At 37.2% G+C, this 22,870-nt stretch overlaps 1 protein-coding gene and 1 long non-coding RNA gene across 2 annotated transcripts in view; both read right to left on the bottom strand.

Moving 5' to 3' along the window:
- Positions 1-8,162, bottom strand: part of LOC129447029 (uncharacterized) — a 156,356-nt gene extending 148,194 nt beyond the window's left edge. Inside the window, exon 1 of the long non-coding RNA XR_008645357.2 lies at positions 7,590-8,162. This is a non-coding gene — a long non-coding RNA (uncharacterized lncRNA). The remainder of the gene's footprint in view (positions 1-7,589) is intronic.
- Positions 8,163-8,877: 715 nt separating this feature from the next.
- Positions 8,878-22,870, bottom strand: part of ltn1 (listerin E3 ubiquitin protein ligase 1) — a 22,706-nt gene continuing 8,713 nt past the window's right edge. The window contains exons 13-30 of the mRNA XM_073874227.1: positions 22,278-22,517; positions 22,007-22,160; positions 21,752-21,899; positions 21,396-21,603; positions 21,143-21,290; positions 20,846-20,950; positions 17,728-17,870; positions 17,478-17,622; positions 17,025-17,169; positions 16,549-16,762; positions 16,231-16,468; positions 14,206-14,286; positions 13,931-14,117; positions 11,745-11,916; positions 11,443-11,663; positions 11,169-11,363; positions 10,460-10,627; positions 8,878-9,814 (exon numbers count right to left, since the gene is read on the bottom strand). Coding sequence (XP_073730328.1) covers positions 9,752-9,814; positions 10,460-10,627; positions 11,169-11,363; positions 11,443-11,663; positions 11,745-11,916; positions 13,931-14,117; positions 14,206-14,286; positions 16,231-16,468; positions 16,549-16,762; positions 17,025-17,169; positions 17,478-17,622; positions 17,728-17,870; positions 20,846-20,950; positions 21,143-21,290; positions 21,396-21,603; positions 21,752-21,899; positions 22,007-22,160; positions 22,278-22,517 — 2,975 coding nt within the window. The 3' untranslated portion in view covers positions 8,878-9,751. The remainder of the gene's footprint in view (positions 9,815-10,459; positions 10,628-11,168; positions 11,364-11,442; positions 11,664-11,744; positions 11,917-13,930; positions 14,118-14,205; positions 14,287-16,230; positions 16,469-16,548; positions 16,763-17,024; positions 17,170-17,477; positions 17,623-17,727; positions 17,871-20,845; positions 20,951-21,142; positions 21,291-21,395; positions 21,604-21,751; positions 21,900-22,006; positions 22,161-22,277; positions 22,518-22,870) is intronic.

The following is a 22,870-nucleotide window of genomic DNA, read 5'->3' as shown; positions in this document are numbered from 1 at the left end:
AAATGGCACCATGTTATCTTCTTATATGGGGTAAACATGGTGACGCTCCGAAAAGCTCATACACCCATCATTAAAGTAATCCAAATTAATCCAGTGGGTTAATAAATGACTTCTGAAGTGAAATGATATGTCTGTAAGAGAGACCTATTCGTATTGATAAGTATTTAGTGATGATTAACACGTGTAAACATCAGTGGCAGCTCGTGACTGCTCATCCGAGGGGCACAAATTCAAAATAAGTGTTTGGAGTGTCATGCGTGTTGCTTGTGTTTTCAAAATATGTGTTTGTTGCGTCATGTGAACCATGTGCATAACGTGTTTTGTCAAAATAAGTGCCTGCTGCACACGCGTCAAAACCATTTATGATAAAAGAGACGCTCACATTCACAAATTACACGCAAGACACTCCCTTAACTCCCTTATTTCAGTTAACTTAGCATTACATTCGGAAGTCATAAGCATATCACAACAATTTACGATTAACTAAGTATAATAGTAAACTTCATTATTGCTAATATTTTGAAATTAGACCGTCTTTATAACGTACTTTATAACGTAGCACTTTTAGCATAGCTTAGCATAATCCATTTAATCTGATTAGACTATTAGCATCTCGCCAAAAAATAACCAAAGAGTTTCGATATTTTTCCTATTTAAAACTTTAACTTTAACTCTTCTGTAGTTACATCTTGTACTAAGACAGACAGAAAATTAAAAGTTGTGATTTTCTAGGGAGATATGGCAAGGAACTATACTCTTTTGGCATAATAATCAAGAACTTTGCTGCTGTAACATGGCTTCAGGAGGCGCAATGATATTACGCAGCGCCCGAAAGTAGTGCTCTTAGTAACTTTCAATGGCAGGGGACTATTTTCGGGCACTGCGTAATATCATTGTGCGTCCTGCAGCCATGTTACAGCAGCAAAGTCCAGAATAAGAGTATATGGTTCCTAGCCATATCGGCCAATAAAATCGCAACTTTTAATTTTCTGTCGGTCTTAGTACACGATGTAACTACAGAAGAGTCAAATTTTAAATAGGAAAAATATCAAAACTCTTTGGTTATTTTTGAGCGCAATGCTAATGGTCTAATCACATTTAATGGATTGTGCTAAGCTATGTGGTAGCGTCAGACCTGGAGATCGGCTAAATGGATTCAAAAACTGTAAAAATCAAATGTTTAACTCTAGGGGGGCTGGAAAATTAGTAATTTTCAAAAAAAAAGTGGAGTGTCCCTTTACGGGTGTATTGAATGATTTATAAAGGATTTTTCGAACTGGGGTTTAGGTTTGTGTGCTGATGAAAAACATCAATTAATTACAATGAAATCACAAAAAATAAATAAATATTTTTAATAAAATCTAAATAAAACTAACTGTTACATAACAATATATCAGAAAACTGAGAACTCTAATATGTTTTATGTATCAATAAAATCGCTAGATGAAGGTCCAGTAACATGTAATAAAATTATCTTTCTAAAATACTACTGATGAAAACTTTAAAAGGGATGAAAAATAAAGTAAAGACTGCTGTGCCAATGTTGAATTTAATATTCATGAGGCAAGCTGATTAATATGTAACCCCACCCCCTTATTTATAATATTTACATTTCCCTCAAGAACATATCACAAGACCTTTGACGATCCGGTCATTGTAGTCTTTAGCATTATTGAATCATATCATAAGGCTGCTAAATGTTCCAGTGAGCTCTAAATCCCTCCTATCGTCACACAGAAGCATTAACTTCCTCCACACGCAACAGAAAATGATTTTTCTGTCTGGTTATGTGGGACCTGCCCACTATCCTCTCTCAAGATAAGCTCCATGCTGCAGAGGCCAGCAGAGAGAGCCATTGCTACTGAACCAAGACTTTGAATTTAAGTCAAAGGTGGGAATATTTTGGTGGAAGCAGTTTTTCAAAGGACAATTTCGTTATTTTACACTTAAAGCCCTGTTTGCAGATTGTTTATGATTAAATAGAACGTTTTTGACTGAAATTTGGACATATGATGTTATCCTTTAAAAGTATATCAACACCCGAGCATCAAGGGATAGATTTTGCATGGCTAGCACTAAGATAACTAAACAACCTTAAGTACATAATGATGTCTCTTTAAGCATTTGTCCTTGCTGAAAACTTTGCAAGCATTGCACATTTTTTAAAGCTTTCTACCCAATTCTGTTTGAATGAAATACATAGAACTGTACTGTGCAGCTCCCAGTGAAACCATAACCAAATGTGTCAAAACCACCGTCACAGTCATGTAGTTTGACACCAAAATGTGTAAACCACTTGGTCACACTCAGCGGTGGAAACAGATTAGATTTACTGGAGGGGACAGTCGTGTGGAGACATATTTTATATTTTTATATTATAGCTACAGAAAATCCCACTACATTAATGTATGACATTTGCATAGCGTTTGGAGGCTGTTACATGCAGAAAAGATGAAAATCCTATTCTGGACTCTTGAAATCCACTCCCTGGAATCAACTTTAACTCAACAAATACCTATCTTTTTTTAATGCGTGCATTTAATCTTTGTACTGCGTGTCCTGAATGTCTTATCATTTAGTCTAGCCCCATTCATTCCTTAGGATCCAAATAGGAATGAATTTAGAAGCCACCAAACACTTCCATGTTTTCCCTATTTAAAGACTGTTACATGAGTAGTTACACGAGTAAGTATGGTTTGGTGGCACAAAATAAAACGTGCAATTTTTTTAGTGTATAAAACAATAGAACTATATTGTATAGCAGAAGAGCACTTAAGTTTGCAGCACTTCCCCTCTCGCTCAAACTTCCGTCAATATTACTGCGCCCGAGGTTGAAGTGCTGCAAACTAAGTGCTCTTCCGCCATACAATATAGTTCTCGTTTTTATCTGGTTAAAAAAACACGTTTTATTTTGTGCCACCATACTTGTGTAACTACTCATCATAAATAGGGAAAATATTAAATGGCTTTTAAATTAATCCCTGTTTGGATCCTAAGGAATGAATGGGGCTAGGCTAAATGCTAACATATTCACGATGCGCTGTACAAAGATTAAATGCACGCATTGAAAAAAGATAGGTATGTATTAATTTGTCTAAATTGAGGTAAGAACACAGTAAAATATTGAAAAACGGTGGTGTTTTCCTTTAATACATATTTTAAATTTATCTGCTAACATTAGCTAAATAACATTGAACAAATAATGAACAATTGCATTTGTATAAACTAACAATAACACAGATTAATACATGCTTTAAAATATGTTATAGGTACGTGACAATCTCGGCTGTCATTGCTGACAATTTGGTTCCTCTCGACGAACCTTCGGATTACCTCAAGCGACGTGCGTAGTAAAAACATTCTTGAAATTGTAACTTTGATTTAGTTTAATTGCTAAACTACAAGTGAACAATTTTTTAATGAATTTGAACGACGCGCAAGGGTTGTTTTACCACCCGCAAAATGGAAAACAATGGGACAAAATAAGGTGATCATTTTCGAGTTTCAAATGGCCAAAATTTTGTTATTCTTGAATCCATAGACAAGGTCTAACTTTAGCATTTAACCATGTTTAAATTTTTTGTCACATACCTATATGTTAGCCAATGTACGATAAGGTCTGATTAATTAACACTGTTTAAATGTTAGCATTTTATTTACATTTATTCGTCTAGCTGTGTTTTGGACACTTTTTAAGCTGGTCTAGCTGTGTTTTGGTCACTTTTTAATCTGAGGGGTATTGCACAAAAGCAAGATAAGGGATTAAGCTGGGATTTTCTAGTTATCCTGGCTGAATTTAGCCCTGACTCGGTTGCATGAAGGGAGGCTAAATTCATCTTGATGAAGTTACTATGGAGATTTACTCTTTGCAGCTAGCCTGCTCCAGAGCAGGCTAACAACCAGGCTAAGATTAATCCTAGTGATTAATTTAATTCAAAGAACTTTATTAATCCCAGGGGGAAATTGCTTTAATGTTACAATTATAGAAAAGAAAGAAATTAAAGAAAAAAGTAATAAAAACATAACTGCCCATCCATGATTTAAAAATTAATAGATAAGAAATGTAAAAAAATTAATTGAATTAAATGAATTGTCCTAGCACTTACAAAGAAAAGTTATAAAGCCTAATGACCACAGGTGTAAAGGATCTTCTAAAATGCTCAGTTAGGGTTAGGACTTCTCTGGTCGGCCAGCATCCTATGTAGTGGGTGAAAGGGATTGCTCAGAATTGAATTTAGTTTTGAGAGTATTCTTCTTTCAGCCACAACATGAACAGAGTCCAGCTCTATAGGCTACCATGTACAGAGCCAGCCCCTCTTATTAATTTGTCCAGTTTATTTCTGTCCACCACCTTCATACCAATTCCCCAACAGACCACTGCATAAAAAATTATGCTAAACACCACAGACTCATAAAACATCTGCAGCATGGTATAGCAGACTATACCATTTCAGATTAATCGGCTAGTTCCTCTTTCAATCCTAGTAGATGTTCATGTGTTTTAGTCACTTCATGATCCTGCATTAAAATACTAGATATACTGTAATTTATCTAAGTATGCATACTGTTATTTTAGTGTTATTATGAAGACTGCTGTCAGGGGTTTGATGAATATATTTATTAATACAGTTGTTGAAATAAGAAATGGCAGATGAAGTTGAAAGGCGGTTTTTAATTAAGTACATATGTAGACTAGCATTAAGGCATGAGAAATATCTGACTGAGAGGTACAGATTCTCAGGTGAAGAAATGTCAGTCTAGCACTGAAATCACTTCTACAAGATTGCAAGTAACATAAACAGATTAGTCCATAAAGTGTTACATTAGGGTAGTAGAACATGCATTATTTTCTGTTACAGCTTTCCCTGTTGTCATTGGATGCAGTGGACTGCACCCACCCCTGTGCCAGATATCTTTAATGTTAAAATTGTGATGAATGGTCCAAATTATTATGCACATGCTATTTTATTTAATAAAGTTAGTAAGTTTACAAATTGTATTTTAATCTCAATAGTTATATGACAGTGTGCATGTTATTCTAATTAAATACATAATTTGACATATTTAAAATGTCAAAAGATACTTTATTACTTAAAAAATATGCAAATTATGCTTTTCCAAATTATTATGCAAAATGCACTTTATCAAAATTCAGTGTGTTAAAATGATCCACAAAACAGATATCTGTCAAATCTGCTGCATGGACACATAATTAAAAACACATTGTAAATCAAATAATAAATTTAACATATAGGTTACATATTCATATATGAGCATATTTTTGACATGACTTTAACTCTCCCATTCATTAAACTTGTAAGTCTATAGTTTCTGTCTTTATTTCACTTGAAGATGCTAGTATTACATCCCAGAGTTTATGTTTGAATATGAATTATAGTGCTGTCCACCTCACAGATCTTTCATATATTGATGCTCTATAGAGAGGTCAGAGGATAGTATTCATACTGTACCTTAATTTTTTTCTTATTTCATGCCCACATGAAAATAGTCAGTGCTGCTTTTTTGGAGCATGCAATAATGAAGTATCCTGCATGAAAGTAAATTAATTTTAGAAGACATGATTCATTTTTTCCCATGCCCATCTACATATCTTCCAGATGTCCTTTTGGCCCCCTCAAGGGACTTACCATCTTACTTCCCAATATTCCAGTCCAAACCAGCCTTGTTTGAACATGGTGGGTATTCACCAACAATCCAGAATATACTATTCAGTGTTTTATAGCATGTCAATGAACACAACTGTTTGAAAACTTTATGAAGCTCACAGTAAATGTAGTATTTTTGGAAGCTTTAGTTTGGGGGTGGGGTTGAAATCCACTTGTATGCACTGAAGGATCCCATATTGAGGGCTTTTTAGCATGTTTGCTTTTTAGCAGTGGCATTTTTATTGTTGCCTTTTCCTAATATTTTCCTTAAAAAAAATTCTTAATTTGGTCAAATCCTGTACATAAATCTTATAATAATTCAATGATTTCTGTTTAGTTTCACCAAATATAAATTGTTATAGGAAATAAATAGCTTTTTTAAGATAATGCACACTTTTTTTTTGCATCAAATACTGTTGATACACATAGTAGTAGTTAAGTGTTTGCAGTTTCATGATGAATTTTTATGAGTTTTATCAATTTTTGCATCAGTGATTCTGTGATCGATCCCGTGGTCTGTTTAAAGGGGACATATTATGAGATTTTTTTAAAGATGTAAACTAAGTCTAAAATAGGTCTGAGCAAAAGTGTGCCGTTTTGGGTGTGTCATTTAAAATGCAAATGAGCGGATGAAGTGCAACCACTGATCACAATGATGGTGGTTTGTTGCAATTGAAACTCAATTGTGCTGTGAAATATTTTATCTCTCTCTTTCTCTCCATAAAATGGTTGTGCTGTGGTTGGATAGTGCAGATAAAGGGGGCGGTATTACCTTATTCTGACATCACAATAAGGGCCAAATTACAATGACCTATTTTTTCACATGCTTGCAGAAAATGGTTTACCAAAACTAAGTTATTGGGTTGATCTTTTTAACATTTTCTAGGTTGATAGAAGCACTGGGGACACAATTATAGCACTTAAACATGGAAAAAGTCAGATTTTCATAATATGTCCCCTTTAAGAATTCCGTGAACGTGCACTTATCCTAGCTAGCTACACCTGGCTTGACATAGCTGCACGTTCTCATCCTGGCTTAGCAATCGTGCAACAGACTTAGCCAGGATGGGCTGATTAAACTAGGTCAAGCTGGGCCTTTTCTGTTATCCTGGCTTTCTTAATTCTACTTTTGTGCAATACCCCCCTGGTCTAGCTGGACTTAGCTGGTCAGGCTGGAAGACCAGCTGACCCACCAGCTTGACTAGCTTTGCCAGGCTGGGAGGACCAGCTTAAACCAGCTACTGCACCTAAAACCAGCTACCAGCTTATGCTGGTCTTAGCTTGATTTTTCAGTAGGGGTGACATGTAAACAATTGCAAACGTTTTTATTATAAGCAATATCCAATTTTAGTTAATGCCTTAAGGCAAGTGATTTGCGCGAGTACCGCCCGCGTGAGCGAATTAGCATACAATTATCGTTATGATGTGGAGGCTAATAAGTTATATCGTATGTGAACGGCCCTTCCGGGTCTATAAGATTTTCTATAAGAAAATGTAGGGCACACAACCTGAACAGTGCACATCCTACCCCTTACTTGAAGTGATTCCCTGGAATGAACTATCTCAGCCCATTTTTAAGCGGCGAATAGCCGCGTGCTGTAAAAATAGTTGCTGGAAGTCCCACCTAAGTTAGTGCTGCAGGAACTTCTTTAAACTAGTGTTGGTTTGTTTTGATAATTGCATTCAAACGTATTCGCCTATTTATAATATTTAACGTTTACAATCTCAGGTACATTTTACATTATTTATAAACTAAATTACCGCTTCTAATCTCGATTAAAGCATGTGTGCTTCCATACAGAGCTAGTTTTTCCTCATATAGCGCTTTGAGAGATCTTTACAATAAAAATAAGATTACATGACATTTTAACTTTTATGAAAACACAATGGAGAATATGAAGGCAGATGTATGAAAAACATAACTTAGCTGCGTTGTCTGTAGCACAGCAGATGCTCTCCTGTCCCTCTGTTGATGCCATACAAACGCAGCGTTGGTTTCTCAACTTAAATCAGTCAAATTATTTTAACGACATGCAGACATCTTTGCCGTTTTGTCACGATTAAAGCCTAGTAACTCTACTAATATTCTTCTTAAACTAACACCTCGCGTCAAACCCACACGACTTAACTGAAGACTGAAGGATGCTTGATTAACATGTGACATCATATTCTAAATTCCACGACGTCATAATGGAAGCTAGAACGGACGGTAGTTGATGTCATATATGCCAATTAGTGAAGTATCCTGTAAGAAATCCTATCGTGTCTGTTTTTTTTCTAATTTATTTGTATGTGCACATTTAATATTATATTATGTGCGTGTGATAAGTGTTGTGCGTTTCATTCTGCACTACTTACGTTTCAGAATCATTGTTTTATTTGTTAAAATGTATATGCAAACTGTATATTTTTAAGAGTTAATGTTTATTTAATGTATAATTTATTTTTATTCTTCATTATATTTCAAAAAGCAAACCCACCAGCAGACAAATTCACTACTTGTCAGAATAAATCAAATGCTTGGGGACCATAACTGAAACTCTTTTCATGAATCATGAAAACCATTATATCAAGGTTGACACACCAGTACATCTACATACATATGTGATCCTTCCTAATGTGATCATGACCTATGAGGGACACAACCAAATAATATTGTACATCTCTGTGATTAAGATTTGTTTTATGTATAAAACTAATAGTTGAGCACAAAATGGAAATGCCTATGTCTTCAAAATTATTGACCGGTGACACTGTCATTTTTGTCAATACTGATATCACACATTTTTTAATATTACATATCAGACATTACCTGCTCTTATTCATGTCACACTACTTCCTGTCCAGTTGTTTGAAGATAAAAGGCATTTTCTGTCTCACTTGTCATGTACTGTAATGTTATAAAAACCTAGATGACATAAATTGAGTTTAAAATTTAAACATGGCCTGAGGAGACAACATGGTTTTGTTCATAGCGTGTCTGAATCGTGCAATAAACATGGCTCCTTAGTGGGAATGTCTTTAAAATATTAATCGCAGAGCAACATATGAATTTAGATGTCCTTTGATCACCAGCTTCTTTTACAACCTCTCAAATTACAGGAGATGCTTGTTTCTTTGCGTGAATGCAAACTGAACCCAAGAGCTTTAATGCAGCAAAATCGAGGCAATATGACATTCTGTGATGGACAGATGCTGAGGGAGGCTGAAAGAATGATAAACATCTGTATTTCAGAACCACAAGTTGTGTTTGTCTACGACAAATATGATCAAAGCAACAACAGAAATTGCTGCTGCATGCAGCATTATGTATCATTACACACAGCATATAATCAAAATGAGATTAAAAGCAGAAAACTCAGTCCATTATTCTTCACAGGTCATTGAAATGGTCCCACAGCTATCTGAGAAAAAACATTACTTTCTATTTCGGTTAAAGTTATAAACAGTTCTACTGTAATTGTGACTGGCATATTTCTGTTACTTATTTTGTGACAATTTTCCATTCTTGCACATTATAATTGAATTCAAAGAAATAGATTGGAATAATTGGCTCATCTTCATGTAAAAACATTACAGAAGTGGAGTCATTATATACTCACAGTTTTCCTCTCCCCAAATCAAATATGGTACAGGTTTGCTCTTAAGATGGTAATCAATGATAATGAGAATCAAACCTATACCATGGACGCCATTTTCAATGTGAAAATTTAACTTGCTAGATATAACCACTATAAACGGTCACTATTGCGTGCAGATTCAACTTTTGGATGGGAAGGTAACACATTTTTTTGTAAACTACTCCTGCAAATTCAAAAATGCCACCTGAAGAGGCACACAGGCTATGACTTGTTCACCCTTCAAACCTAAGGTCCAGTTTCCGACTGCGTTTATCCATTCTTTCCTCTGAGACCGAGGTTGTCGGGTTCATCTTCAGAGTCAAAAACTAAAAGGCCACAGTCATTTGCAGCACTGCAAAAATCACATGTACAAACAAATGAAGAGAGAACATTTCTCTCCGAGTCAGCCGTTTGCTCGCACAGGACGTCATTTAGTCATTATTTGTGTGTCCATGGAGACGGCGATTAGAAGAACGTCTCTCGGCACAGAGGACATGTGGATTTGTTGCTGGATGTGAACCATTTGTACTGTGGAATGAAAGGAAATGGAAACAACCAATCAGTGAAAAGCGAGGAATGTTCTTCTAGACCATTCAAGGCTGCACATTTTCCTGATTCTGAAATATGTGCAAAATTGCAGTAATAAATTGAGACAGATTCACGATTCAGGACCTCAATAGGAAGAAAAAAATCATTCGGTTTCTAAGTGTGCAGCTGACCTTCAAAGGTTTAAAACCTTTGAAGTAAATGGGGTACATTGTCACATCCAATAATGTCCTATAAAGTCGACATGAAGTCGAAATTGAGCCTATTAATATCCTTAAAACAGTCCTGGTTTTGTGGTGTATAAGTCAAAGTGAATTCAAAGAAAAGAAAATGTAATCTTTTATGTTGCTCTTCTTCTAAAACAATTTTTATTTTCATTGACGTCACCAAGCATTCAGTTTATCATCCCTTTCTATTTTTCCTCCCTGAATATCCGGTTAATTCCAAATAACCAAATGTCTTTACATGGAATATGGGCAGTAAAATGTTTCATGTTTACTTAAGATCTAACAGATTCAGGTGTAAATGAATATCCAAACATATTAACGCTACACTTACCTCCAATATTTTAAACACTGCCTAAAAATAACCAAACATTCAAGTACTGTATGCCAGTATGGCACTCACCAGACAGGCGGAGTGGAACTTCTTCTTGCAGGTACGACAGGCTTTCTTTGGCAGCGAGTAATTGGATCCATGGATGACAGAGAAGCAGATCATACAGTCCTCAACCCCCTCGAAACGCTTGTCAACATTGTTTTTCCACAGAGACAGACCCTCAAGGATACTTCCATTCTAAATCACAGCCAAAACACGCGTTTTCAAATAAGAGAATTCGGTTAACAGTCATTCAATAAGGGCTTGACAAAATAACATGGAAAGATTTTTTAGACGTGAAGGATTGGGCCAAAAGTGAAATTTATTGGTTACACGCAAGCCAATGTTTATAGTTTAAAAAGTATAAAATATTAATATTTTTCTTACACAAACCCATCGTTTCACTTCAAGACATTTTTAACTATTTTTAACCTTTGTAAGCTACACTGTAAAACTTTGTTGTTGCACCTAATTATAAATTTAAATTCCTACACAATATAAAATCATAAAATTCTTATTTATCTGTGATAACTTATGTTACATTTGCGATCATGCAAAAGTCTATGGGGAAAAAATCAAATAGCCTTTTTTCGAGCTAATCAGTGTCCTGCTAACTTTCGGGTTGGGCTGCAAAAAAACTTCCATCCCTGCGGCACTCTATGTCTGGGACAAAAGTAAAACAAAGTGGAGCTTGTCCCACAGTTATAATAACCACAACAACCCTATGGGGTTCCTGTACCTGGTGTGTGAGGTACGTGCTGAGCTGAAGCATCCAATTGCGCCACTGCTGTACGGCCACGCCCACTCTCCGCCCACTTTCCACTGAGATTGATCCGAGCGGGTAATTCTGAGGCAGCTGAATCACCAGCTCTATAAAGATATCATCCACCGAGTACGTAGCGATCACCTCCCGTGTTGTAGAACGTGCTTTTACCTGAAAAAAAAAATGCAGATGAGATCACAAAACTGCCTATAAACACAAAACACCCAATAAGCTTTTGATCGTTGCTCACCGTCATGTTTTCAAAAGTCAATGTGCTGGACTGCACAGACGCGATCTCCTGCGCAGACAACACGCTGCTGACGTACTTGCTTGTGAATTTATCTACAATGCTGAAGACACGCTTCTCCTGGCTGTTCCACCATAGGCGCACCATCGCCGGCAGGTCCTTCAGTGCTCCATAGTATACGGAACAAGCCAGATGAGGAACTTCAAATTGCAGACCTTCGGTTTCTACAACACACATACGCTTAATGAGACGAGAAGTCATACTTTACACGCAGATAAGATATATAACTTTAAGATATAACGCACTGCGGGGAGAGAGAGACAGGGTCTCTGTGAAGAAGGTCTTGGGTTCTTTGCTTGAGGTTTCTGCTGGTTGGCCAGGCAGTGATGGGATCTCTGGCATCAGTCGAAACAAATGCAGCAGAAGTTTATGAAGGGATCGAGTCTTTTTCAAATGCAGAGAGTACTGAGCTCGCAGCTAGAATACAAAGACAAATGTTCAAGTTGATATGACTCTTTCAATAAAGTAAATTGGTGGAACTTGGGTGTATGTTATTATTTTTTATTACACGGCTCTCTGGAATGATTGATTCTGACATTTGCAGATTCGTTCTTTTCAAATAATAACCGCTCCAAAGTAATAACGCATAGCCGGTACTACTTGTATGTTTTAAATCCCTCCGCGCCAACAAAGATTACTGTTTGGCGCCATCTTTTGACAACCACTGGACAACCAGAATTAAGAATGGAAAATTTTGACATTCACTTTAACATGTACGGAAAAAACAAAACATTTAAAGAGTGGATAGAAGAACGAACAACGACAAGACACAGAGAGCTTATTGAGACTGAACTTGACAAAATAGAGCATGACAGCTACGAAGCCAACACTCAAAGAAATACAGAATGGGCATTAAAACTTCTCAAAGACTGGCTAAAAGAGAAAAAAATGGAGACAGACAAGTATGAAGCAGAGGATCTTAATAAAGGTATTACGATCATTTTATGCATCTGTGCAAAGTTTCGCGGAAGGATAAAAATGTTAATTTAAAACAAATATGCCAATAAAATGTTTCAAATTCATATTCATGTCCAGTTTTTTCTTATGTGGCAAGTAGCCGTGTAATAAGCAGGATAATGTAGAGGCAGCCGGTAGTTATCGGGTAAATAAGCCCCTTCAGTGTGATACAAGACCCTCCTCTTCGCGTCGGGTCCTGATCACACTGTCGGGGCTTATTTCCCGATAACTACCGGCTGCCTCTACATTATCCCTTACATAACATGGTATTAGCATGGTACATTTTGGTCATTTTTAACCATTTATAGATGGTTTCATTGGATGCACGTGCGGTGACGCGATACGCGTCTGGTCCGAACTTTACTTCCGGTTTTAGTTTTTTTTAATGGTCTGACTAGTTGCTAAACTGAACTCTTGAACAAATCAAAAAAATAACGAAAATAACATCGAAAATAACAAATGTTTTGGTTTCCTAGGTAATCTATGTGTTGTTATATAAATAAACTAAGTTTAAAGTACTTTGTTGTTATTTATTCTTAGCAAAGTTTACCAAAAGTTACGTGTTGACCACGAAAGCCGCTTGTTTATGTTGTTACTGCTGAAACCGCCTATATAATAATGTATTTTACCAGAGCAGAGTGAGGGCCAGATGGTAAAACAATGAACAATGATATTTGGTGATCTAAATAATTATCAGTATTTTATATAACAGTTTTCCAAAGAATACCATGGAATTGACATTTTGCATATCCAAAACAATAATATCACAAGGCTTTTTACTCATTTTATCACCTTTGGTCATTATAATTACCTTTAAAGGGCATCTATCATGAACATTTTTACAAGTCTGTAATGTTTCAGCTCAAAATACCTCACAGATCATTTTTATAGCATGTCTAAAATGCCCCATCAGTGAGCGCTTTTAGTTCAAATAGATCTGATTCCTTTAAATACAGTCTGAGACAATAGTATCTTACTATTGATGTATGGCGGACAACATACAACTCGCTGAGTGCAGAAACTGGAATGCAGAACTGTCAGTCAGTGGCCGTTCGTGGGGCTTTTGCAGTGTGATGTCACATTAACAAGAGATTCAAAACAGCATGTCTAATGGGACTGCTTTGGTTTAATGTGGATTAAAAAGGTGGTTGTGTTTACACACTGCCAACACACTTATGTTCAAACACCTTGTAAAAGTGGATTTTGCATAATAGGTGCCCTTTAAGTTTGTATGATAATGCACTTTATATAATAAAACATTTGCCATTCAAGCCATACGTCTTACAAACAGGGTATAGACAAACAATATAAATGAAATATTTATCACAATAAACATCTTCACATTCATTTAGGATCAGTGATTCGATATTGAAATTTGTTTGCATGACAGATCATTTTAAACCTTTGGCACACTAAACAAGATCAGTGAAGCAGCTACAGTAAACATGCTATTTTTCAGCTATATTCTACTCACATGTGACGAAGAAGCCTTAAAGAAAGTGAGAAGGAGTTTCCATGCCAACAAATATCCCAGAATGCAGCAGTGCTCCTCACTGAGAGGCTGAACCACGGCAAACTCGCCCACCTGCACACCACCCAGAATATTCTCCAGCAGCTCCTCTGTGCTAGTAAGGATGCTCATTAATGCTGCCGGAGGAGATCTACACACAGAATCAATAATACAGTATGTTTTTGCTATTATGTAGTATACATAAATTTAAGGTTTTGAATTTAAGAGTTTTGTCTTACAGGCATGGCTCCTCCCCATCTTCATCTTCAGACTTAGCCCTGGCACTCTCGCTGTCGCTCTCCGGCAACAGAGGCATCACCCTGCACGATATGAAGACGGTACTCTCATTTCATTCTTAAACTCCACATGCTCCTCCTGAGAGGAGATTACACCCAGACTTATTCATAAACGTATAAAACAAAACATTTCAGCAAAGACTTCCGGGAGAATACAGTAAAACCAGTGGAATCTAAAATCATCTCCCTCAATAAAAAGTATTTATTTAAACCAAAAGCAAAAAGCATCATGCTATAATCTCCTGCTGCAATATGACATTAAGGCTTCACGGACTGTCCGGCCCGTGGAGCATTAGTTTCTATTACACTTACAATTATGTTCTCAACCTACTGTACTTTCCAAACAAATTAAGCAACTTGCAGGAAAGTCCAATATGCATTTTTGCAGACTCCACAGAACAAACAAAAATCTAACAGTTTCAAATGCTGATAAAGACTTTTTGGTACACTTTTGCATACTTTTCCAGTTAGTAAATAAGGCAACTAAGAGAGCTTGCAGCAAAAATAGTTGTAATTCAATTTTAATGGCCATTACACATGAAACTCCCTGTTCAAGACATAAACCGTGTAAGCTAATGTCGCTTTAAAATGTAGGGTAGGCATTTTTTCCAGAAAAGTTTTTCACAGAAAAGTTTTTCACATCCATATAGAAGTCATTATGTAAAGTTGCCTAAATATATTTATATAAATATCTTCTGTAGAAGGCGCAGGCCAATATGCAATCAAACTATACATTTGCATATCTCCATGCACCCTGCAAAGACATTTTCTAAAATGACTCAAATTGTGTTCGTCTAAAAGATGATAGATATGCGCATCTCGGATGGCTTGAGGGTGAGTAAATCATAATTTTCATTTTTCGCTAAACTATCCCTTTAAGGCAAGATGATATCAATTATGACATTTGGGCAAACGTCAATGGGCTAGTTGTAAGTGACCATTGGGATGGTTTTGTTATGCAGATCTGGCAACCCTGGTCATGCAAACCGAGCAATTAAAGGCAAACAACAGCTACCTTATCTTCCTCCTGAACCAACAAAACAGGAAAAGGGATCAATTAAAGCAGTCTAGAAACGGCTGCGTCAAACACACTTTTGGATCAAGAAAGAGCTAAAAGCAGAGTGCATTCATGTATATTGGAAGAGACGTTGCTTTGGAGAATGCTCTAAAAGCATAAGGTCCCATACTCCCTGCAAAGATCGCTTGCTATTGCTAGCCTCTCCCAAACTGCTTACTCTACCTTTAAAGGGACACTCCACCTTTCTGAAAATATGCTCATCTCCCAGCTCCCCTAGAGTTAAACATTTGATTTTTACCGTTTTGGAATCCATTCAGCTGATTTCCAGGTCTGACGCTAGCACTTTTAGCATAGCTTAGCATAATCCATTGAATCGGATTAGACCATTAGCATCGCGCTAAAAATAACCAAAAAGTTTCTACATTTTTCCTGTTTGAAGCTTGACTCTTCTGTGGTTGCATCGTGTACTGAGACCGATGGAGGGTTGAAAGGTGTGATTTTCTGGGCAGATATGGCTAGGAATTATTCTCTCATTCAAGGACTTTGCTCATGTAACATGGCTGCAGCAGGTGTAGTGATATTATGTAGCACCTGAAAAAGAGTCCCCTGCTATTGAAAGTAACCAAAGGGCACTATTTCCGGGCATTGCGTAATATCACTACGCCTGTTATTTTTTAGCGAGATGCTAATGGTCTAATCAGATTTAATGAATTATGCTAAGCTATGCTAAAAGTGGTACAGTCAGACCCGGAGATCAGCTGAATGGATTCCAAAACGGTAAAAATCAAATGTTTAACTCTAAGGGAGCTGTAAAATGAGCATATTTTCAAAAAAAGTGGAATGTCCCTTTAAGACTTTTATGTAAATGATCTCTGTTATGATTCTCCATCAGATGTCTATATTTTGTAAACACAGAATGAATAAAAGAAAAATACAGAATTGTAATTTACTTGTGCAGTATACGGTAGACAGCAAGCTGTAAAGGGCGAGCTTTGAAGACTAGCAGGGGTGAGAGGGTGTTCAACAGGGTCTGCACGGGCTCAGGCAGGTTGCTTCTCTGATCGGCCACGAACCGAGGAGGAAGTTTGTTGTTTGTGAGGAATTCCACAGGAATATAAGTGAGAGCTTCCCCGACCGCCCTCAACACGGGCATGGGAAATGACGGATCGTCCGGCTCTGTAAAATCCACTGAGATGAAAGAATGACAAGTTAAAAGCCATGTTTCATCTTAAAACGATGTATACGATCTTTTGCTTAATCAAACTCACTTGGGATTTTAATAAGTAGGGGAAGCAGAAGGTTGAAAACTCCCTCCATAAAGAACTCATTCCATTCAGATTTCAGATCTGGAGGCAGTAGCTCCACCACACCAGCAGGGGGCGATGTGAAAAACCGATTCAGTCTCACGATCAGCTCGCAGTTCTCGCATACAAACAACTGCACCCAAGGGTTCCAGAACACGCTGCTGTTTTCACTAGCGGTCTGCAAAAGACACAATCACACGTGTTGTACCGATATGATATTATGACATTCGGTGTCGTGCGTGCACCGTGGTTTTCAGGGTAAGCGTGATTATTTACGAGATCGGCTTTACATGTAAAACATCTCAGATGTCATTTACACCTGGTATATTAAAATGTGACCTGTTTAAAATGCAGATTTGATTGGGCACCAGAGTGGAAATCAATTAAAGGTGGAGGACGTGCTTTTCTGTATACAAACAATGTGAATGAAGAAATCTCACCTCAAGCCACGCCAGCATGGAGCAGAGCAGAAGATCCCATTGGGTGTTTGCCAAGATAGTGGGAGAATAATCGACCAACCAGCACAGAAAACGCATCATCTCTACAGTAAATGAGAGCTCTGCAGCCGAAACTTTCCCAAGGTCACTATGAATCAATACAGTGAAAATGCCATTGGTATAAAATGGTATACATTTTGCAAATGCTTTTACCCAATGTGCATTTAAACAATATAGTTTTAGCAGTATACATGTGTCCTGGGAATTTAACCAACAATCTTTTGTACAGCTAATGCAATCATCCGTCAATTTGCTCCTAGTACAGCATTGCATTAGCAGCACAAAAGGTTATGGGTTCGAACCCACATACTGAGTGGCACAAATACACCTGGATCATGTGTGCCAACTGCAAGGGCACGGCTCTGATGTGATAAGCATTCACAGAGCTTGGCATACCTGTTGAACAGAAACCATTCCTCTCTGCTGTTCCTCCATGCAGCGATTGTGGCAATGACAAACAATACGGCCGATAAAATCTCATCCTCTACAGGAGTGTCAGCCTGCAGACAGCATTGCATCACAGCCAGACACGCCCGCATGCCTATGCACACAATAACATTATGCAACATCAGTTTAGTTGAGCGTGACTTAAGCTGTTCAGTATACATGACTCATGATGTGCACGTGTGTATGATATTAATCTCACTGTCGATGCAGTCATGTTCTCTGTCCTGCCAGTGAAGAAGCTCTGCGACGCACAGGGCGACGAGCGATTCTCTCTCTTCATTGGCTAGAAGCGGACACAGAACCTGCAATGTGCTCACACTGTGATCTGTGAGGGGGAAGAAGCTGAGATGTACAAAAACAAGAAACAAAATTAGCCAGAAAAGCACAGTCTGGGTGACTTTTAGATGTAAACATATCAACAACACAATGCATTTGGAAAATCATGAATATGAATAATTGCTCATCCTTGTGCCAGATATAAATGACTTCTTTTCAGTTAAACATAAAATTTGATATTAAAATGCTGTCATGTTATCTTCTAATATAGGAGTGATGTTGAAGCTCTATAAAGCACTTACATACATCATTAACTCTTTCCCCGCCATTGATGACTTCTCTTGTCAATTAAAGGGGACATATCAAGAAAAATCTGACTTTTTCATGTTGAAGTGCTTTAATTGCTTCTAGATACCTAAAAAATAGGTGTGACGATTAAATGTGTCTCGCGAGATTAAATGTGTCTCGCAAGATTTCTTCTGGAGGTGAAATGCTGGCCGTTTCTCAAATAAAAGACTGCATCATTCGGAGGTTGCATGTTTAAACTGCATTTACTTCATAAAGACTGTCTTATTAGAGAATATTAACAATTATAAAGTTTACTAATTATTTTGTTAATCGCAACTTGTTGTAATATGCTCACGACTTACGAATGTAATGCTCAGATAATGATCTGAAATAAACCTTGATGACGTATGCAGCCTGAAAGTGAAGATAGCGTCCGCGAGACGAGTCCACTATCGCCCCCTGCAGGCATTTGTTATAATACATACACAATGCTTTTTATTTATAGGACACAAATGTAATGTGTTTGTAAATGTAATGTTGTTTAATGTAACTTGGTTTTAATACTTTATTTGAACCAATTATTTTTGCATCTTCATTATTATGTAATTTTAAAGGCTACTGCTCACTTGGGTCTATTTGTATTACCCAAAAATAACAAATTACTTCATTATCAGTTAGCAAAATAATTGTTAGGGCCAGTCCTTGATTAGTTAAAACATTTAAAAAATAATGTGATTTCAGTTTTTTATTCATTTATTTTATCATTTGAGGGTTTCTTAAAAAGTGTAAAAATATTGTCTCGTCTCCGTGAACCCAATCTCCTGTCTCGTCTCATGGATTAATTGTCTCGTCACACCTCTACTAAAAAATGTGAAAAATATTAACCCAGTAACTTAGTTTTGGTTACCATTCTCTCCAAGCATGTGGAAAAAAAGCTAATTGAAATTTGGCTCCCCTTATGATGTCAATAGTGGGTTAATACCGCCCCTTAATCCGCACTATACAACCACAACACTGCCATTTAACTGTTTCCCCGCCATTGACAGGGCTCCAGACTGCCACCAAAATTTGAAAGTGTGCCACTGAATTTTACATGCAGTCGCACATGTGCCACCAGTAAATTTGACCTTTTTTTTGTGATGTGACACTTAATTTGAAACAGCACATTCTACTTTCTGCATCTATCATCAAAGTATTTATTAGTAATACAGTGGAAATTAGTAGAAATGTGATTATTTGGTTAGCATGTTGATTTACGGTGTGTGCCCCTAAATTTATATATTTAAAGAACAACATTTTCTGGAAGGCATTAAACAGCTCATTTGCATTTAGAAGACATGCCAAAAACTGCACATTTTTGCTCACACCTACAAAGTGGCAATTTCAACATGCTATATAAATTATCTATACAATATTTTGAGCTAGAACATCACATACATACTCTGGGGATACCAAAGATTTATTTGACATCTTAAAGAAACTCTTATGAATCCCCTTTAAAGAAACAGTATGTAGGATTGTGCCCAAAACTGGTATTGCAATCACACAACTGGTGGCCAATACACAAAATGACAACATAAACATCAGTTGAGGGCTGCAACTCCACTTTTTAAATGACAATATCCTGGCCAGACCACTGTTGTCAGTGATATAAGTATTTGAAATGAAAATGATTTCTTAATGTCTAGTGACATATCAGGGCCATTTTATGATTAATTGATATAAATTTCTTACATACTGTTCCTTTAATGCTGCATTCACACCAGCCGCGGTAGAGGCGTGAAGCGCGAGTGATTTCAATGTTAAGCCAATGTGAAGACTTGTTGACGTTGAAAAAATTGAACTTTGCCGGAAAAACGTGGCGCGTTAACCAATCAAGAGCTTGCTCTTGTAGTGACGTGATTACAGAAAGCGGGCGAGTCGTAGAAGCCCCTCCCATGACGCCAATTTCCGCGTGAATGTCTTGATAACTAGAATTTCAAGCGTGAATGAAGCGTGTAAACTCAAAATGTTCAAGCAGCAAACTAGATGCAGTAGACGCGATTTTGACACCTCAAACGCGGCTGGTGTGAAATCATGGTAAGAGAAAACGCTTTCCTGCCAATGACAAGCATTTATGGCAATCTAAATTTCCACTATTATCCACTAGGTGGCCCTCTTACCCAACTTATACAACTAAATCATCTACGGATCCAAAAGCAGTAAATACTTTGTGTATGATTTTGCTCTAAATTTGATATTTTTGAAGAAAAGGTGGTAAAAGAGAACAAATATGCTGAAAGGCATTAAACTTTTGTAAATATCATAAAAATGCTGGTGCTGGTGAGTTTTTTTTAAATGCTGGCGGGGAAGAGTTAAAGTAATCAAATAAACTATGATGGGTTAAATAAATGCTTTCTGAAATGAAACATTACATTTGTGGGAAAAACGATTAATAGTTTGAGCTTATTAAGCAATCAATATATTGCATATATATTGCAACATACAGATCAGTGTACTGTTGTAATTAAAAAACATGGGACTAGAAATAAGCACACATCAAGTGTGTTTATATGTGTGTGTACATCAGCTCACTGGCTGAGGTGATACCATCACATCAGCATATGCTGTTTCCTACCACTGCAGCAGTTTGGAGAAACATCTAAAGAAAATCTACCACCTATAAGCACTGAAATAGCTTTTTACAGTTACGTGTATACACCAATTATCACATCTGAGAAACAGCATGTCACACAGTTCTGGAAATTCTCTACCTTTCCACACTGCTGTATAAACTCTTGATGTCACATGGGTCCGTGTTGTTATTGTGAAAGTATTTTTCCAGAACAAGTGACCAGAGAGAGCCTTCTTCCTGTGACCTGTAATCAAAGAGTTATTTAGTTTAATGATTTAGATCTAATTTTTTATACATTTTATTATTTTACTCCTTAATTTTAAATTATCTTAAATGTTTTCCTTTCATTTTTCTTTTTGGACTACATAAAGCACTGAATACCCACCATGTAAAAAACATCTAAATGAGGTTAGGGGTGATATTTGAATGACTTCACCTTGTGAAAAGTGTGTCTTTGATCAAGCTGTTGTTCTGGATTGTCTCCTCTAAGCTCCAGGACTTTAGGAGGTTGTAATATTCAGACACGATGTTGGGTGAGAGCTCCATTTCTTCACACCATTGAAGTGCATAGAGAATCTCTGAAACTACACAAAACAAATACGTAGTCACACACACATGCATCTGACCACATAAAGCAAAATTAACAATGACTGAATGCATGCATGCATGAATAACTAAATACAGCTTACCTATGTGTGTAAGTTCATTCATTTCTGATAAGTCTGCCGCCACCTGCTGGTCATCAGATGATGTTGCAGTGTGAATGATTCGGCCCAGTAATGCACTTGCACAAAGGTGGGCGGGCAGTCTGTTAGACACCTTGGATTTCCATACATCCATGCTGGGATATTCACCCGTCGCTCTGAGACGGCCACACAACAGAGGGCGTTTCACCCACTGTTGAGATACACAGAGACAAATGGCAACTTTTGTTCAACACACAAAATCAAAGACACCAGAATATTCCTTATTTACTTTTAAACAGTGAAATTACCCACTTGGTCTATCTACCACGTTTCAATGTCACATGTGATTGGCTGTTTACCTGAGGGGGCAGAGCCCGTCTGATGCGACCCCATTCCTCTTCAGAAGGGGCGAGACAGCTGATAAACTGAGGTAGGAGACACCTGCTCTTCTGGGCTGAGGCGATCGTCTGAGTCAGACTCTCCACCGCTTGTACCAGAACCTGCAAACTGTGACATAACAAACCAGACATAATAGTTCATTTTTTTGTTGAGGAAATTATGAATTTTTTCATTGCACATTCAGTGGTGAACGCAGTGTAAAGAGAAGGCCGAACCTTTTGACCGTCAGCGGTGCAGTGAGCAGCTGGTTTTTAACCCAGACCGCAACACTGTGGAGGAGGGTGCCCTGTGTTAACCCTGCACCCAGATGAGTGATCAATGAATGAACTCCTGCAGTGTAGGCACGTTTCAGCTTCAGAAGGAGAGCATCTGTAGATCAGTCAAGAAACATACGCAAGAAAACGTTCAATTAAACCATTCGATTCTCCATCATCACTTAAATATTTATCATAAAACAAATTTATAACAATTTTTTTGGGTGTGTACCTGAAAGGTGTGTGATGGTTTGGTCTTGAGCACACATCTGGAAAACAGTTAAAAGAAGTTCTTCAGCCGACGACAGCAGCAGACAGCCCTTAACTGATGAGAAGAAAGTGGCCGCCACGTCGGAGATAAACGACACCAGAGGTTCCATGTTCCCGGCGTCAGACATGCCCTTCGCTTCAGACAACGTGCCGTGGAGCTTGTCAATAATCTGCTCCACATAAACCTTGCCTATGAGAGGCTCTGCAGAAAAAGTTTCGTAAAATACAACATTTACTGTGAAAGACAAATATGTGCCGTTGTCTGTGAAATCCAAGTCTCAATCGAAATCTGAGATGAGGAGCATCAAAGTTTCATTTCATGACCTTACTCAGTCAATATTAAATACATTAAGGTTTAATATTACAAACATACACAACTTTCTTGACTAGAGTTTAGATAAATCATGAAAATGTAATTTTAACTTTTAACTATTAACTGTATATGGGTGATTCTCACGAAACCATTGAAACACCACGGCACTAATGATTTTAGCTTTAAAATGTGTAATATAGTAACATTAAAAAGCATCAGAATTAACACAATACTGTGTTCTA

Source organism: Misgurnus anguillicaudatus, chromosome 12 (genome assembly GCF_027580225.2).
Source record: "Misgurnus anguillicaudatus chromosome 12, ASM2758022v2, whole genome shotgun sequence".
Lineage (NCBI taxonomy): Eukaryota > Metazoa > Chordata > Actinopteri > Cypriniformes > Cobitidae > Misgurnus > Misgurnus anguillicaudatus.
Note: the sequence above shows the minus strand (reverse complement) of the source record. Positions and strands in the feature narration are given on the sequence as shown.